The 20,559-nt window shown below is 29.6% G+C and overlaps 1 protein-coding gene across 2 annotated transcripts; it reads left to right on the forward strand.

Moving 5' to 3' along the window:
* The first annotated feature begins 12,405 nt into the window (after positions 1-12,405).
* Positions 12,406-14,621, forward strand: LOC8269763 (signal recognition particle 14 kDa protein). 2 transcript variants are annotated; one of them, XM_048378641.1, is made up of 4 exons: positions 12,406-12,538; positions 12,802-12,895; positions 13,063-13,172; positions 14,247-14,621. In XM_048378641.1, exons 2-4 carry the CDS (start codon positions 12,844-12,846, stop codon positions 14,400-14,402), a joined length of 318 nt encoding a protein of 105 aa, XP_048234598.1. In that variant the 5' UTR covers positions 12,406-12,538; positions 12,802-12,843; the 3' UTR covers positions 14,403-14,621. The 2 variants fall into 2 exon arrangements, with proteins under 2 accessions (XP_048234598.1, XP_002530567.1); XM_002530521.4 differs by having other exon boundaries at positions 12,422-12,582.
* Positions 14,622-20,559: the final 5,938 nt, after the last annotated feature.

The raw sequence follows: 20,559 nt of genomic DNA on the forward strand, positions 1-20,559 counted from the left end.
CAACATCCTGTGTGGATTCAACTTGATTTGCACTACTGTAAGATCTATTGAAAGGTTTGAAACCAATAGGATACCCATGCTTTTTATAACATTTCTCAACAGTATGGCCAGAATTACCACAATAAGTGCATATAGGTATATTATTTCCAAAAATAGGAGTTCTTCTTTGCATTCCATAAGATCCATTAGGCGAAGAATTTCATGAAACATTACTATTTTGTAAACCATTACTAGAATTGTAGCCAAAAATTTCAGCAGAGTTGCTATTGTAATTTCCTTTTCTAGCATAAAGAACATTACACTCAAAATTTTGTTAAGGAATAACAACTGCAGTTTGTCGTTGATGTTGTAAAACAAGAGCAAATACTTTTGTAATTGGATGAATATGATCCATATAGAATCTGAGACTTAACAATCGCAAAATTATCATTCAATCCCTTTAGAAACCTAATCACATAATCTTGTTGTCTATAGTCTAACCACTCCAATAGCATTACAATCACATGAAGGATCACAAATAAAGGAAGATATAGGATTAAAATTTATTAATTCATCCCATAAAATATTCAGCTGAGTATAAAATTCTGTCACATATGAGTTACCTTGCTTTAAATTGAACAATTCTTCCTGTACATCAGATATTATGATAGCATCAGCTTGAGCAAAATGGTCATGAAGATCTTTCTATAAATCTTTAGCATAGTCAATCCAAATTATACTTTATGCTATTAAAGGAGATAAAAATCTCATCAGCCAAGAAAGTATCATTGTATTACACTGTTCCTAAGCAGAGAACATAGGATCATCTTTGTTTGAAATAAAAATCGTGCCGTCCACAAACTTTAACTTATTCTTTGAGATTAACGCCATTTTCATGGATCGAGACTATGAATGAAAATTATGTCCAGTAAGAACAGAAGAGGTGAGAACCAAAGCTATATTTTCATTAGGATGCAAAAAATATGGACTCAAAAGTAAATCTTCTAGTCTTGATTAATTCGCCATTGAAGAGACAATGAGATTATAGAAGAAAAATGTTGTTTGGTTGCTGAGAAAATTTTAACGAAGAGAAAGATGCTCTAATACTATAACAAGAAAAGCAACTGAGGAATATATTTATTCTCATTAAATAAAAACACCATGAACAACAGTATTTATACATCAAGTTAAAATGAGTCAACCTTCTAACTAATTCAATCAATGAAAGCCAGTTGTATAAAGAAGGAGCGGGAAAACCAATTAACATTTACGACAGTAAAGCTAACGTGCAACAGTTGTGTAACTGAGCTGAAATTACAACTATGTGATTAAAGTAGAAAGCTGATAATAAATAATAAGCTTTGTTACAGTTGTTATATTTTATAATTTAAGTAAACCCAACATATTAAAAATAATGACAAAATTGATTTTGAAGTTGGCTTTTATTTTTAAATTGATACAGTATTATTTAATATTCTTTTAAGCATTTATGTCTAATTTTGGATGAGTTTACAATGTATATCTTTTTGTGTGTTATAATAATGATTTAGATTATGACATATTAATGATACTATGCTTCTTTTTTTCTTTTTTTATCTCTTCCCTTTAATTTAGAAAGTTTAAATTGTAATCTTAGTCTTAATAAAATGACTCATTTTCATTGGAATTAAATAATCTTTTGATACTATAAACCTGCACTTTTTATTTTGATACTATGAGTATCTTTTTTCGTACTCAAAAATGCATTTTCTTTCCCATTCTTTAAGTCGTAGAAAGCTAAAACTTGTCATCAAATATTTAGTAATTTATTGTTCGCATAATAAGACATCACATATTTATGTTTATATAATTAGCTTACAAGAAACATAGATCATACCACATAGACCTATAGGCACAAATATGTATATAGTTCCTTTTCTCAGTTCATTGCAACTTTTCACATTGTGAACATATAGATTTTTAATTGCAAGCTATTTTTCATGCAATACCTGGATTACAACGCATCAATTTCTGGCACAAATCTTTGCATTCATCACTCAAATTTGGTACTAATTTCTTTTTTAGATTTTTCTTACAATTTTGGTTAAGAAATTTTTATTTGTATGCCTTTTAATTTATTTAAATTTTTATCAAAAAAATACTAAAAATATACATAAAGAATACTAAAAGGATATCATTTAACTTGCATCATTGTCAAACCAGCCAAGTGAGATATATTTATCATTTTTTTTTGTATATTTATATTTGGTATCCATATATTAAAAGATATTATATGTTTTTCTATAGTAGGTTATGTGTTTTTATAACAATGGAAATGTGTGTTTTACCAAAGATATACTCAAAATGCAATTAACAATATGTGAAGATAAAATTAAAATAAAATCAAAAAAGTCATTTAAATATGCAAAAAAGGATAGTAGTTTTGTGTTTATAGTAGCTATTTAGATTTTTATGACAATAAAAACGTGAATAGAGATGAAAAATGAATTTGATTCTATCATAACTTTACTAAGAAAAATAATACTAAAAGGATATCAAAAGTATACTAATAAGATACCATAATAGAGTTCAAAAAGTAAGGTCGCATAAATAATAAAATTCAAGTCTTAAATCATAAAGAAATTGAGCTGTTAAAAAAATTATGCAGCTCTTTTCTCATATATATATATAACTCGAAAAAGAATCTATAGGAAGCTTTACGAGGACATAATCCAAAGTATTATCTTTAGAGACTTCTAGACGTGCAAATTTTTTTAGTAAAGGCATGTGCAATTTTAATTACAAGAATAAATTAGAAAGAACATATTGTAATCAATAGTAGTAGTGATCACAATCCGGTTTCAATCATTGAGCTATTTTATAAAGTAAATTAAAATTATTAATTTTTTTCATTAATAAAACCTAAACCAAACAAATTAAAATAATAACCTGAACCAAACTACCTTTAATAATTAATCCTTAAAAACAGTTGATTGTCGTATAACCATTATATTTTTTATCATTTTTTTAAATTTTCATAAGTCACTAAAGCATAATAATAATAATAATAATAATAATAATAATAATAATAATAATAATAATATAATTATTAAACATAAATTATAGCTATAAATAATAATATAAATAACTACAAATGTCCAACTATAATTCATCTTATTATTGGAAAATGATATTATTCCTAGTCTGCAAATCTAAATGATAAAAGAGGACCTCTAAAGAAAAATGATACAAATCCAAATGATACATGGAGACCTCCAAAAATTGTGAGGCTAATATAGTTTTAAGAGTCCTAACATATTTTCTCAACCTATAGATAACCAAATGTAGCCAAAATTTTCTTTTGTATAAAAATCTCTTAAATTACACACATTGCTTCCTCAGTCCCAAAACTTAAAAGGTCACAAGAGAATAAAAAATAAACTCAATAAGAATAATAATATTTTCTTTGAACCATAAATAACTAACTTTTGACATAAAAAATGAGTCAATCCACCAGCTTTTACTGCAATCCTACTACTGAATCTTGAGCAAAGGGAAAACAATCACATCTTGAATGCTAACAAAGTTTGTCAAAAGCACCACTAACCTGTCAATGCCAAATCTCTAATCCAAAAATAACTCTTCCCATTATATCTTTCCCTAGAAAATTATACAATAGAAAAGACAAATCAAGCTTTAACTTATTAAAACTATGAATGTCTTTTTGGATATTTGACGTTAGATGCCGATTTGACTTTAACAATTGAAAAGATAAAATCCAATCTTAAATTATCTTCAAATGGTAATCTGTATATATTGCTAATAAATTTACTATTTTCAAGGGTATAAACAAATAGTTGATTTTCGCTAGTGATATTCTTTAAGAAAAAATAAAAAAGCACAACATAGAGGTGATTACCATTCATGAAGTAGGAGGCATCCCATATTCCAGTCATTTTGAAGTCATCGTCAAGTGTCAAGTCATATGAATCATCTTTTTCCTCTTCTATATTATGCGCTTCTGAAATAGTTATTGTCTATTCATTATGCTGCCTCACATGCTCTTCCAAGTGTCCTCTCTAAGAATATATCAAATTGAGGATCCTTATTAAAACTTAGTTACAAGTTTTATAATATATCAGAAGAAGAACAAAAAAAGCAAAAGGGGAGATGGAGAGAACATGCAATGGGCTTAATGGTACATGCTTGCTTGAACCATGTGTCCTGTTAGTACATAGAAGGCAACAAAATAACATGAGAATGAGAAAATAAAATATCAACAATACAGTAGCCACATGCCCAAGTTCGTAAAAGGATAATTGACACACGAAGACTGTCCAAAGAACAAGCTACATTTTTTTAATTCACGAAGACACCTTTCTAGATATAAGAAGACAGATGTTCGACACTTCTTACTTTACTTCACTAAACATCAACATAAGTTTTTAGTTCATTAGCTATCAATGTAAGTTTTTAGTTCAATACATTAAAAATAAAATAACATAAAATAATTTGGAGTCATTCTGACAAGCCACTACTCAAGTCAACTGTATTATGAAGTTTTCTTCATTCTAGAAGTATCATACTATTTCATATTCTAGTCAATAAGTTCAAGGCAAACAGGTCTTCTCCTTGTTAAAACCACCAACTAAAAAATATAGGGAGAATTGTTAAGATAAAAAAACACACCAAACATTGGACTACAATAAATGAAAAGATAAAGGTAAAAATTTGGTCTATTCATATATGCACCTCTAATGTTAACAATGGCATCAAGGATTGGACAATAATCATTAAGGAGCAACAATTGATTAGCTAGCCTCTATCTATCTGGAAAGAGCATTTCAAATTCTTTTATAAATTTTGTTGGATTATCAAGTTTAATATAAACCATTAAAAAATTAATAATAACCTCTTATCTCAACAACTTATCCAAGAATTTTTAGCCAATATCATAACTATAAAAACTTGATAATGAGAGAATAATTAGATATAGCAATAATTGATAACAACAAATCTATCACTTGTATTTATACATTACAAGAATAATATAAAAATAATATATCTGCAAATGGCATTGAAACTTAAATAAAAAGCCATGTAACCTAAGAGAAAATTACTTGAATTCTTAGGTATCATAAGGCTACAGACCAAGTGCATTATTAAACTTATGATATATAATTTGTTTAACCTCTCCATCATTGCTTGTGCAAATGGTGGATGGTTAAAAAATTATAAATGACGAGAATACTTTTATAAATAGATATAAAATCAATCAGGAAGTTTCAGATGCACACAATACAACAGTGCTAATAATATATCAGCAGTATTATTAAATTACTAACAATTGAAGCTATACAAATAATAACACTTTATTGTAAAATCAATCGAAAGAAGCTCTTTAAAATCTTTCGTAGTTTCCATGTGATACCCCTTAAGATCTTAAATTTGGTACGAGCATCCAGCATGAATAATGACAACTTCTACAACATGTTGCTTAGAAATAAAAGGTTCAATTTCTGGCATGAATGACGAAAGGCTTTATACTAATTAGTTAAAAAATGAACAAATAAATGTGATACTTATTGAACCCCTTCTCAAACCTCAATTTATGAGTTGTACTAAGATAGAAGTTTTAACTAAATATGTGATGACTCATTTGTAAAGGCACAATTATATCTCATTTCATTCAGACTGATATACAAATGAAGTCAAATTTCTAGTAAGAACAAGGGATACAATAAAACTGAATTCTAGCATAAGAATCATTCCAAATGTGGAATATGGCAACCTAGGTTCATGAAATTTCATGTATTTCTTTCATTAAAAAAAAACAACAATTATAAAAGATAAAGGAGAAAAAGATAACTAATAGAAAAGCTACAAACTTGTAAAATTGTAATCACAAGAAGGAAAAATGTGACGAAACATTGTCATTTGGCTTTAAAAAGTATTTAAATACATTAAGACAAACCAATTGGTTTATCAAAGAGAACTCTTAGTAGCCTAAATCAAAATATAATTCTATAATTATCAAAGTAATTTTAGAAATGTCCGATCCAAACTAAATTACTCCTCTTATCTAGATTGGATATTGAAAAACATACAAAGGAAAAAGTTCTCTACAGTTGAGAGACACAATTTCTATGATGTAAGAAATTCGAACAAAAATGACCAAGTTGATAGGCCCTAACACATAAAAAATTAACATAGTATTTTGTAATGTTTGTTAAGGTGATAAACTATGAGAAGGTAAAATAAATACATTAAGATTGTACTCTTTGGAGTTTTATAAAATATTATTGGGATAGAGAGAGAGATAGAGAGAAACAATTATCTCACTTCTTTCATTTTCAACTCTAATATCTTCTAATACCAATATGTTTCATCTTTTATTCTATTTGTTTTTTTTTCTCCTAAATCCACCAGCATCACACACATAAAAAATAAATAAGAAAAAGAGTAAAGAAATCACGAAAAAGGTGCAAGTATAACTTGAAAAGTCAAATACATCTCGCTCTTCAAATTAAGTGTCACCACTTGCCTATTATCTAATTCACTTCTGACTAAAAATAATCTAGTGCATCATTAGCACAATATATAATTGCTTCTTTTGTAAATACTCCCTTACAGAAACTTATTCACATGTATCAGATTTCCACACATGATACAATTAGATCCTTTTTCTCTACCAAAGAAGGTCGTCCAATAGTACATGCCTTTATATTAGGACAATAAATGAAAACTGGAGAGAAGAGCAAATAATAAAAACTAAGATCACATGCTCTACAATGTAGATAAACAGTATATCTAGATTTCGTACAATGTGCGACATCTAAGAAAATATTTCTCTGCTAACCATAGAGCTTATTGGGAATGTGCAGAAAATAAGCAAAAACCAAACAGCTAAATATGTTGATTTATTAATTCTAAGCACGATATAATACATAGATGTAGAAAATCCATTTGGTTGCCTTAAGAAATTATTTGAAGATATAGAGAGCCAAATCACTTTAAAAAAGTAACTAAATACCAAAACTTTAGGACAATGTTTTAAAAATAAATGATAATTAATAGACGATAAACACTAATATTTTCAAAAACTTATCCACCAAGAATTAGAATGCTAGAATCGATTATTGCCTTGTTCGAGATGGACTGGAAGCCTAGCTATGGCACTTTAAGTTTAAAAAATTGAAAAAAGAAAGCTTATACTAAGAAGTGAAATGTTTTTCTAATTAAGAAAAATAACAAAACGCCTGAGAAACAAAAGACTATAGAGATGATAATATCCAATTAAAGTTCAAGATGTTGTAGTCCAAACATAAAAAAGTAGACCATGAAAATACGGAATCATAATTATAACAAATAATAATTCAAAATAAAGGCATATAAAAATAACTATAAATGGATCGTTGGATAAGAGGTTTTGAACCTGATTTGAAAAACTAATATAGCACTCTTACCATGTACTTAGTATATGGAGGATCATTGATTGCCACAATAACAACAACCTCCCTTGAATAGAAATGTGCTAAGAAAAAAAAAATGTTAGACCAAATTTGATTGCCAAAGGAATAAATAGATATATAATCTTTTGGGTAAAATGTTCCACTGGTACCAAACCTTAGCCACTTATATCCATTTGGTATCAATCCTTCAATTTGTTTCATTTTGGCACCCCTCCTATTATTTATGCTACTTCCGCCAGTACAAATGAGGATTCCGACAGTTATTTGATAATGTGGCTGCCGGATTTACAAAAAACCATAGACCACTTGCCACATGTGCTGCTAACTCCTTTATTTTATCATAATCAACAAATAAATAATATCTCACCCCCAAATAAATAACCCTAAATCAGAAAAATTTCCAATTTCGAATCCTAGTTGTTAGTATTTGGCTCGATTCACAAAAGATTTAGATGATTTTTGGCAAAGCATGATGGCCAATGCTGCAAAACCAATAGGACTGGGCTTTAGATCAATTACAATATGATGTAAATTGAAAAAGCTAGCTATTGTAGAACATAGTTAAAAGACCCATCATAGCACAACCCTTGTACAAATATGATGGACATAGGACAACCCTACAAAAAGGATTTACATGCTTAAATGCTTCATCTGCATACATAGCCATTTTCCTTTCCTCGAATGTTATAGTCCCCTTACTCACATATGCTTTTTCATAAAATCTTGGTTGTGTCTCAATTTCAATTTCAGCTGTTGGGTTCTACTTATCCGTAAATTCAATAAATAAATTATTAAATGCAATTATCAAGCCATGATGAGAGGGAAAAAGGTCTGAGTTCAAGGAGCTTATTGTGATCAATCTTATTTTTTCCCTCTTGCCTTTTGAAGTTTTTTCGCTGCTTCATCTGAAAATTGCAATACCACATCATCTGCAGGAATTTTTACAGTCCTTATCGTTGGCCTCTATGGTAGAATCAGTCGGGGGGCCCGAGAGAATTCGGCTGAATACCTACATCTTGAGTTAAATTAGTTGATCTCGATGGTGTTTTATCAACTCATAAATTTTGAAGGTCTTATTTACCAGTTTTCTAGTTTTGTATTCTATCCAGAAATTGCAATCTCAAATCTTTTGCGAATTCTGAAGCTCATTTGTGAATCGAGCCAAATACTAAAAACTAGAGTTTGAAATTGGAAATTTTTCTGATTTAGGGTTATTTATTTGGGGGTGGGACATTATTTATTTTCTCACTAGGATAAAATAAAGGAGTCAGCAGCACATGTTGCAAGTGGTCTGCGGTCTTTTATAAATCTAGCAACCACATCATCAAATAACTGTTGGCATCTTCATTGGTACTGGCGGAAGTAACAGAAATAATAAGAGGTGTACCAAAATGAAACAAATTAAAGGTTTGATACTAAATGAATATAAGTGGCTAAGATTTGGTACCAGTGGGGCATTTTATCCTAATCTTTTTGAACCATACTTATAAAGTGTCTTGTATGAACGAAGGATCATTGACTACCATTATATGAATGACTTCCTTTGAAGTTGTGATTCATAAAACCAGCATATTACTGTGACCAAAACATGCATCAGTTTACCACAAAAAATATGTTGCTATCAGAGTCAATAACCAAAGAGAAAAAAGGGGAAAAATCCAAAAATTGAAATATTTAATCAAAAGATTATGATGTCATGCCTTTGCAATTGAAGATATAGAAAAGTGAAAGGTGATGAGAAGTGCAGAAATTGATTAAAGAAAGATCACTCAAAATATGAGATAATGATACTTAATAAATAATAGCAAAAAAATCAAGAAACAAATGGAGGTAAAAAGTTTTAAGCCAGAAAGTAATTTAGTAATAAGAGAAGAAAAACCCACCTAGGGATTATGCTAATAATAATGAGGAGACTCCCTTTTGTAGAGACTCTCTGTCTCTTATATAAATGAAGAATATAGAGAGACTGAGAGAAGAAATTCCCAACCTCAAAATTGTTATAATCTAGTAAAAGATTTAATGGAAGGAGCTCAAAAAGTAGTAAAAAATTTAATGAAAATCTATTAATAGGAGAGAGAATTTTATTTTTTTACCATTAAAAAGAGAAGATTTTTAGAATGATATGCCTAAATTGAAAAAAAATGACTTAAAAAAAAAAAGGAAAGAGTGCCACTTAATAAAGAAAAAATATGTGTCAATACACTCTTTTCATATATATATAGATGTATAGATTATTTGTGATATAGAATTTCCACTAGCCTTCCACACGACATCATTACAATTGTTCTATAAACTCCACGATCATACAATAATCCTCCAAGCTAATCCTATCATGGAAGGAAGTTCTACCTGTGCTAATCAGACCCAAACCTGAATGGAGCCATCCATCACGAGAGGCACTGATTACAATCTGGGATCTTTAGCTTCCAAATTCATTCCACCCCCCCACCCCCCTGGAAGAATCATCGTTTACAGCAGTTTTCTCTCCTTGAATCAAGCGTTTGCAACTTTTAACTGAATAATATCCACTAATTTCTTTTGTCCTAGTCCATTCATCTGATATAGATTTGTGCAAGTTAGAGCAATTCCATTTGCAGGTTCACACATGGGAGGAAGGAAAAGAGTCTACAAAGAAGGAGCATCTAAATGCAGAGACAGGCTGCTGTCATTTACTGCATTTTAGTTAGTCAGTTGTTAGTGTCATGAATTTTAGTCTTCAGTTGCTGTTGTCGTCAATGTAAATATGTGTAGTTATTATTTCACTTTCAGTATGAACTTTCATGTTCCTATAAACATGGGAGTGATATGGGGAGAGGTTAGTGGGAAGTTTCTTCTTTGTTTTAGATCATGGTCTTGTCTAGAAAACTGAATATTTGAAAGATGAAGACTACTCTTGCATTGTCCGGAATTGACTGTTCTCTGTGATCCTTACTGGAAGATGATTGCCATTATATCTCTGTTTGAATGTGTTTTAAGAGGGTCAGCCTCCAGTAAAGAACTTTGGTTTCAACTAGGCTCTCTAGTGCTCGTTGTAACCCCCCTGTCGATAATATTCTTGACAAAATCAATTTTGGACTTCTTAAGTTTCTAGCTTTTGCTGGTAGGCTACCTCAGTGTTTATCCTCCCCAGGTCTTTGATAACTGAAGTTGAAGCTGCCTGCTGAAGTTTTCTGTGGAAAGGAGCGGTATTAGCCGGGGCTTAGTGTGAATCAATTGTTGACAGGTTCGATTGCACCAACATTGCAGATTCAGATATTCCTAAGAAGGTGGTGTGTGATATATGGAAAGATGGTCTTTGGCAGTTGCCTGATCCTATAGGTGACATAATCAGATGGAAAACAGGCACCTGGACACCTTTTCCTGTTATAAGTGCATGGAAATCTATGAAGATACCAGCTGGAACTGTGTCCTGAAGCAAACTGATACTGAAGTCTTTCTGTATCCCAAGACATAATTTCATCACATGGTTAGCCATCAATAAGAGGCTCAGAACTTATTTATGACAGAATGAGAAACTGGAATGTGATAAGCTGTACAAACTGTGTTTTCTTTTTTGCAGAACACTTAATATTTTGCTCGTCCATTCACTCATGGAATCTGGAAAAGGATCCTATAAACCGACCCACCGGATTATAGAGATGTGCATTGCTGGTGTAGAGAAGTCAGTTCAATTGGCATTGGAGTATTCTCCTGAAGATTAAGTCTATTACCAGGATAGGACTAGGAGTTCTAATACTAATGATCTGTTTGACCCTTGCCCAACTGTTTAATGCAGGTTCTCCGTATAGATTTATTCTTTCTTTGATTCTTTGGCTGCATTTTCAGCAATCTGAGTATTGTGGTTGTGTAGCAGTTTTTAGTGGGCTACTTACCAAAAACATATTAAAAATTTGCATTAATTTGATAAAAGATTAATTTCCATTATTGCATACTTGATATTAAATTTGAAAATCAAACTGAATATCTCATTGCTGATTATGTATTAGTATTTCGATCGGGTTGATTAACTGAAATTTTTACTGAAAAATTTTGAATAGAGATATTATTAAATTGAATTTTCAAACGAGAGGTTTTAAAATATCAAAATATGGTTAAATCTCTTAATTTTATATTTTAAAATGAATACATATTTAAATATAGTGTATAAAATAATTTATTTTAGAAAAATACTTTAACAAAAATGAAATTTATACTTTTAAATGTACACATATGTGCATACAGTACACAAAATAACTAAATTTTAAAAATATTTAAAGATATTTTAATATTCTGCTAGTTATTCTATTGAAGTAATTATTATATACTTTCTATATTATTTTTAATATTTTAAACTTATAATTTTTATTTTATAATTTTATGTTAAAAAATTAATTTATCACAATTTTTATTAAATAATTGTTAACTATATTTAATTCTATATTATTTATCTTTTAATTTTTTATATTTCCCTATATTTTGTGTATTGCCCTAAATCTTTTTTACATTTTAACTCAATTAATAAAAATATAATCTAATCTTTGAATCTTTCATTAAAATTATAATTTTAGTATAATAAAATCAATAATAAAAATAATATTTATTTTATTTTGATAATTTAAAATTAACTTAAATAAATTTTTAAATATAATTAATTATTTTTTATACAGATATAAATTTATTTTTGCTAGATATTAATATTTTATTTTAATTGGTTATAAATAATTTTAGACTAATTTAATTTTTGATAATAAATTTAATAATAAATTTAGTATTTTAATTATTTTGACTTTAAATAAGTAATAAGTAAGTTTATCAAAAAAAAAAATATATATATATATATATATATATATATTAAAATTTAGAAATTAAACTAAGATAATTAATTTTTTTAACTATTAATGTAAATTTTAAAAAAGAAAGATAAAAATATTATATAAAATTACCCTATTTATTAGAATAGGAAGAGTTCTTTTTTTTTTTCTTTTTAACTGAAGAATAGGAAGACTTAGAAAAGAAAAATAACAACACAACTCTCTCTTGCAAGTTTTAGAAAAAAAAAAAAAAAAATCTCTTTCGCAGGTCATCACCGTTACTCGCTGGAGAGTAAAAGAGAAAACATCGCCCACTAGGTAATTTTAGTGCGCCACAGATCTAAATCCAATTCTTCATCATGGTAATTGAACCCTAAAATTTCTCTCTCTTTCTCTCTTTTCTTTTAAAATTGAGTAACTATATAATTATATTGCAATTCACTGCAATTGACCAGATCCTGTATGTTGATTTTGGAGTAAATATATATGTTTGTGTTATTAGCTAGTTGTTAACATTTTGGGTTTTCGAAATTGTTTTGTTAGAATCTGCAATTTTTGATTTTTTTTTTTCTTTTTAATAGGTTCTTCTACAGCCAGACCCATTTCTTAACGAACTAACAACCATGTTTGAACAAACTACTGAGGAAGGCACTGTTTGGGTCACTCTTAAAAGATGTGAGCTTATATTGCTCTTTCTTCCTTTATGCTCCTTGTGTGTCTAATTTTGTTGGGTTATTTCGTTTTAGGGTATCAAATTAATGATTAATTACGATGTATATTGATAATTATGTGTTAGATTGCAAATTGCAAACTGTTTTTTAAATTTTTGTATTTTCTTTTAGCATCGCAGAAGTGTAAAGCGCACAGGAATAAAATGATAACTGATGGTGAACCTATTGAGTATAGGTGCCTCATTCGCGCAACTAATGGCAAAAGGACTATCTCTACTTCGGTATGCACCTTTATTTTTCTCAGTTGAAGTCTTGCTTATTTTGTTCCTAGACTAGTGTTGAGCACTCTTATACAATGATTTTGATAATTATGGTTATGGGGAACTTATGATGGTGAATTTTGAGGTAAAATGTAATTTACGTATTAACCAAGGCCATATATGGATGTGGGAAATGAAGTAACTCATTGATTCAAGAGTAAACTAGATGTTGGTGTTGCTTGCTTGTTCATTGCTTTTATGCAGAATAATTCTTACGCTTGTGATGATTTTGTTATGTGGTTTCTCCCTTTAAAATTGTATCTGGATTTCTTGCTGCCATAATGGCCTAATTTACATATTTACCACTTGAGTCAATAGTGTAGAAGTATTTAATAGATACTCTGCATTAAACAAATTCATTCTAATTTAGATAACAGTACCTTTTCAAATTTATCATTTTTCAATCTGTAAATCAATGTAGAATCATATACAACATGGATTTCTGTGTTTGTAATTGTTTTTGCTTCTAATTTCAATTGGGCATATCTTTTGTATGATCTTGTGATTTTGAGACCATAAGATGAGGCATGGGGTATCAACAATCAGCGATTGGTGTGCTTTTATACAAATGGGATAATAATTGGTTTCTACCGTGCTAGTGCAGAAAGGTTCTTGTAAATTTAAGCCATTGGATGCTATGTTAGAGGGCTATCTGCAACTATAGCCAGGTCATGTTCTTTTTAAATCTGGAACTTTGAATGATATAGTAAGAGAAGTGAGGGGTTTTTCATGAGTTGTAATTGGGAAAATGAAAATGATGCACTGTTTGAGGGGTTTAAAATAGGATAACATTGGAGATTTGGTATTCCAAGAGGTTTGACTTAGACTTCTGCTGAATAACACGTACCAAGTTTTGTGTTCTACTACCATGGGAGAAGAGCTCAAAAATTTGAGAATTTTATAGCTACAATTTAGAATTTCTTTATCCACTTTAATTGGCTTGCTTACTGATAGCATTCTGTATTTTCCATATAGTTCCTTAATCATGTATTTCCTTGCGTTGGTTAATGGTATTTCCTTGTTTTTGTTGGTAAGGTTGGGGCAAAAGATCACCAACGCTTTCAATCTTCTTATGCAACTATTCTTAAGGCCCATATGACATCTTTAAAGAAGAGGGAGAGGAAGGACAAGAAAAAAGCAGCAGGAGAAGATAAGAAAGAAGCTGTTACAACAAAGGCAAAGAGGGCCTAAACCCCTTCAAAGCTTTTGAAGCCTCCGTATAAACTGGAATAGCTTTCAGTCCAAGGATGTGAGGTTTCTTAATTTTTTACCCAGAAAGTACAAAGAAGATTTTTTTTGGTGTTGTACTGAGATGAAGGATTGTTTGACTTTTCTTTTCTGGATATGGCTCACATTTATATATGAGAATTTTGATGAAAAGAAACTGTTGATTTCTTATTACTGACTTTATATTTCGTCTGTCTTGGATTATATCTCAAGTTAATATTAAGAATATCAGGATTGGCTAGTTCAAATATGATATACATTGCTTGTTAAGGTCTCCCTGAACTACTAATAACCTACCACACATTGTCAGAACACTCATATATTCAGTTAGGTGTTTAATCATGTTGACCCTTGATTCTCTCTTTCTGGACAGTTTAGCCATCTAATGCAATTGGCAGCCATCCAAGATTGATCCGGTAGTCAGTTCAGTGCTGGTCAAGGAAAATTATGCCATGTTATCGCATTGATTCCAGTTGCCCTGTCTTGGAGCTTGAAATTTTCTAGTGGTCTTTCTTTTCATTTTTGATATCACAAATGCATGCACGCATGTGTTGTTATTCATCTTTCGCCTTCTAAGTATGCTTGTCAGCCGATCTTGGCGCGTGTTTAGTGTTTTGTACCCCTGTGATACCTGGGGAAGACCAAAATCTCTTAAGGTTACAACATCTGGTGCTATTGGCATGCTATACGAAGTCTCTCAAGTACAGACACGAGTTGGCATAAAACAAACGAAAATACAGGGAAATTCAATTCATAAACAAAATATATATACAGCTCAGGAAGCAGAGTTCACACACATGGAATGACTTCAGAAACAAAATAAGGTGTCGAAGTATCCAAAGGCACGAGGCCTAATAAAATGAAACCTATGTGGACGCTTCACATCACAAAGCTTTCTTGATGTGCCATGGCAGAGACCATAGGCCAAGGCTACACCATCAACACACCTATTTTATAGGTTCTGCCACAGGAATCTGAACTACCATAGCGTGATTGAGCAGATACAAGCTTATAATGAGCAAATATGTATGTTATGCAAACTTGAAGAGAAGGGTTGATTTGACCCTAAAATGACAAGTTTTGTGTTAAATTGACCCAAAAGGTCAAAAGGAGGTAAATTGGACTTTTATAATAAGTTTATGAGCCAAATTGAATCTTATTTCTATTATTATATGCTTGTTTTCTTGTTGGTTCAATCAAAATACAAAATCAATTAATTACAATAATAACCAAAATTTAACAATTTCTGAATCTAAATGAGTTGTCAAACTATTCTAAGCTGCACATATACGTGGAAATTTTGCTCCATGCATATCTTCAATTAGTAAATTGATAGTACTTTCAGGAGGATAATCAAGCATAACCATTTTTCCAGGAGGAAAATCTACTGCAAAATTTGCCAATGCTTCGGCTACTTGGTTGCCTTCTCGATATTGATGTTGTAATTTGACGTTCCATGCCATTGCTAGCATTTCCTTAATAGAAGTAATTAAAAGATCTTCTAAATCACCTATGCACTTAGTATCAAAATCCCCGTATATTGTGTCTACACTTATCTTATTATCGGTCTCTAAAATTATATTCTTAAAACCAGCATCCCATGCAATCTTTAAACCATTTAAGATACTACATAATTCAGCAACAAAAGCTGAATAGCAATCGGTTAACTTAATAGCAAAAGCACCACACCATTGTCCATCACTGTTACGGAAAAGTCCTGCAGCTGTGGCAATACCGAATGACTTCTTCCAAGTGCCATCTGTATTAATTTTAAACCAGCCTTCCGGAGGAGGCACCCCACCAATCATCCTGAGCACTTTACCAGAATCATCCTGACGACATACATATGGTGTTGTGAATGGCTGTCAACATGTAAAGGACGTAAAAATACTTGATGATGATGTATAGAAACCGGAAAGCCAACAACAGGAAACGAAATCATTGCTGGCACTAATTAATTTTCATTTTCTGCTTTGTCAATGTATTTTTTGAATAAGGAAAGAGGTAACTCGTTCAAGAAAATATTAAAACAAAGCAGACTATTTGCTGCGGAATCTTGGCAAAGAGGTTCTCTCTTCGTGAATGATGTTTATTTTTTATATTTTGAATAAGGAAGGAGGTAACACGCCTAAGAAAAAGTTAAAACCACGCAGGATCTTGGCAAAGAGACGCCAATGCCAATGATATTTATAAGCAGCAGCATATCCTAATCCTCGACGTTGACGGAAAATAAGCAGCAAATCCTAATCCTAGATGGAGACGGAAAAGCAAACATATGGATTAATAATCCACCTTGAGAAAGAACAGCAAATCCCCACTTTCCGTTTCTCTCTAGAAGTTACGTTTACCAGTTGAGTCTCTGTAAAAGGATTAGTTTATTTTGTGTTATTACTATTAAAAAAACATAACTTCCAATCTAGCGTTCATTGGGAACTTCACTTCCGACAAGTATCCTTTTCGTCGACAAGGGAGTTTCCCATCAATGGCATTCAGGGCCTTCCCCTGATTTGGATGCGGGATTTAGATTCACATTGGGTTCTCCGTCAACTTTTCGAAGTAAAGCCAAAACAAAGGCAGAATTTCAGAGAAACTTGGACCGGAAATGACTGGACCCATTTAGACAAAGAGTCTTGGTAGTATTTTCAGCAATTTCTTGTCAGTTTATGTTGTTTCTGTGATTGAGCAGGTACAAGCCAAACAAACAGCATTAACAGAATACTTGAATGCCGAGGAAAATCGACTCTCCTAAATTGTTTAGTGGTGCGATTTAATATAAAGTACACTATCATAAATATGATTGAAAACGACATAGCTAACAAGCTTTGCATCACTGATAAGGTGAGCCGGAAGGTAAGGCAGAGCAAAGCAGAGGAGCAAGCCATTACAGGACTGATGTATTCGGACGTCAGCGCCTGGATGACAGGAGGGCATCTGGTTTGAGAGGGGTGAAATGATATTGATAGTTCGGAGCGCGGCGACTTTGGACAAACAGAGCGGTGGGTGTGGTGGAATTAAGGTTTAGGTGGAGGCGAGTGTGGGGATTGGATATTGTGGAATAACATTGTTTCGAGACGAGCTTGAAATGGAGTAGAGTTGTTGCTGGGACTCGAAGGAGGATTTCTGTGAGGAGGCCGACATTGTTTGGCCACTGTTTCTGCTGAAGAAGAAGAAGAAAAAGAAGAATCAGCCCAAGTTTTTCCTTTCTTATTCTTCTTCTTATTCATGTTTTTTTCCCAGGAAATTTTGAGACTTTGGGAGAACTCAATGAAAGAATTTTAATATTTCGACTACTTAAAAACTAAATACATAATATTTATTTATTAATTTCAAATCATTAAATATATATCAGTTATATTTTCTTAATGTATATGATAAATATTATTATTAACTATTATTTTATTTTATTTTACTTTTAAGTTAAATATTAAATACTTAAATTGACTCATTAATTTATTTTACTTTTACAGTTAAATACCAAATTCTGCAATTGGTTCAGCCTACTACTATTAAAAGTTTATAATTCTCTTTTCATTTACCTTTTAGGTCTTATTTTTTTAGATAAAGGATCAATTTGAACCATAAACTTATGTCTAAGGATCAAATATATCCAATTTTAATTTTTTAGTAAATAATCTCTTTAACTTGTGTGTAAAAGACAAATACACCAAATTTAAATTTTTTTAAAATTGAAATAATATTAAATTTTTAAATTTTAATTGAATTATAAAAATTTAAAAAAATATTTATTTTGTTATTTTACTAATACAATATCTAGTACACGTTATACAAAAGCGTGTTTAGCAAAATATAAAATTCAGAGAATTATTAATAAAATAAATATTATTTTTAATTTTTATAATTCAATTAAAATCAATAAATCTTATGTTGTTTTATTTTTTAAAAAAATTGATATTAAATGTATTTGACATTTAGACATAAATTCAAGGGATTATTTATTAAAAATTTAAATTATGTGTATTTGATCTTAGGTTCAGAGCAAGATGATCCTTTCTCCTTATTTTTATTTTATATATATATATACCTAATTACCAAATCAAAACCTGTCCTCATGTCTCAAGATGGATCTCATGGTCCATCGTGAAATAATTCATGCAAGGTTTTGTCTATTTACTGCAAGTAAATTCCACATTTAAGAAACAAAGTCATTACAGTCTTATAATCCAATACAACTTGACAAATAAAAAATAAAAGTAAGAAATCATACTAATTAAATTCTTTTTGATATAAAATAAAAGTAACAAATTATACTAATTAATTTTTTTTATGGATACATATTTAGAGTTAATTTAAAGTATGCTGGATAAGATTTTATAGGTAGCAAAGTAATAAAATATTTTTAAAAAAGATTAAACTCGAGACTTTGATTAAGTTAGAAAAAAAAAAATTTACCATCTCATCTATATTTCTCTTGAAAACTCTACTTTCTTAATTTAGATTCAATACTCTCTAATTAGTATTTCTAATTATACTAATTTAAAATAATACATATTTATATGAGAAATGTAAAAAAAGGGAATAAAATTATTAAAAAGGATAATTATTATTTACTCCTATTTATTTTAATATATGCGTTATCTCTCGTCAATTTATTATATTAAATTTCTATTTTATTTTTTCAGAATTAATTACTAATTTTGTCCCTCCAAAATCAATATAGTTAAAGAATTAAATTGAAAACTAAAATTATAATTTAGTCCTCAAACTTCTAACCAAATATGAAATTCATTTAGAATTAATTTTTTTATCATGTCAGAATGAAATTATTAATTTTAGTAGGAGTAATAGTTAGTTTTACAATAAGTTAATTTTAATATTTAACAAAATTAATTAATTATTATTTTTACTTGCTCTAATTTTTAGCACAATTTCATCCTAAAAATTTAAATATTCTAAAAATATTTATATTTAGAACAACACTATCAAATTACTATATAATTTAATTTGAATTACTAAAACAAACTATATGTTTATAACTAGAAATATTTATTTTTACTATTATTTTGATAGACATTAGAAAACTATGCAAGGAATTAAAAATTTTACTTGAATTTGATAATAAAATTATATTTGGATAATTTTAATACCTCATAGAAAAGTCTAAAAATCGAATTGTAATTTTATTTATCAATCTTATTTTTTAAATACATTTATTTTGGTCGTGAGGAAATAATAGTTAATTTTATAAAAATATAAGAGAGATTTAGTATAATAGGCAATTCGTACTCTAATAAAGATAATTACTCCTTAGTAAAAATTATATAATAAAACTTTTTAAGTACTTAGCCTTTAATTAATTCTAATCGATCAAGTTAGCAAACTAATCAACTTATACAATAATTACATTATTAACCTTCCACTAAAGGCAGAAAAGATAACGAAAGAATTAATTGATTTTTTATGCAATCATCTATTATGTCTCAGTAATGGGTGTCAAAATGTATTCGTGGGTTGTGTTCGTGTCGGATTAACCTAATCAAGTGATATGAGTATGGTCGACACGAACAAGACTCATTTAGTAATCGTGTCAATTTATCACAACCCTAACACGATACAAATTTTTATCGAGTGATATAAACATAACACGTATAACACATTTATTTAAATGGGTCGTGCATATATCATAAACCTTGACACGATCCGCTTAACTTGTTATACAAATAATATAAGATTTAATGTATTTTTACATGCAAAAAATTATAACTTTCAAATCATTAGAGACGGTATTAAATCATAAATAATATTTTCAGCTACTATAAGAAGCATCTTTAAAATTCATAGAGACAATATCAAATTACCAAATTATTTTGTTAGAATTTTATTTTACCGAATTATTTTGTTAGAATTTTATTTTCTTTTGTGAAAGGAGTGGCACAAGAGTAAAGAAGTAAAAAACTTTTTTAAGTTCATCATACTAATTAAGTCTTATTTTGTTATATTTTACTTTTTAACTGTTTTATTTTTATTTACTTTCACTTTAATATATAATTATTTTATTTTTTATTTTTAAAATTTACGAATTGTAAATGAGTTGGGTCGGGTTGACACAAGCCAACACAACATAAAAAATTAAACAGATTACAACGGATTCGCAAGTCAACCC

The sequence above is a fragment of the Ricinus communis genome, chromosome 8, assembly GCF_019578655.1.
Source record: "Ricinus communis isolate WT05 ecotype wild-type chromosome 8, ASM1957865v1, whole genome shotgun sequence".
Taxonomy (NCBI): Eukaryota; Viridiplantae; Streptophyta; class Magnoliopsida; order Malpighiales; family Euphorbiaceae; genus Ricinus; species Ricinus communis.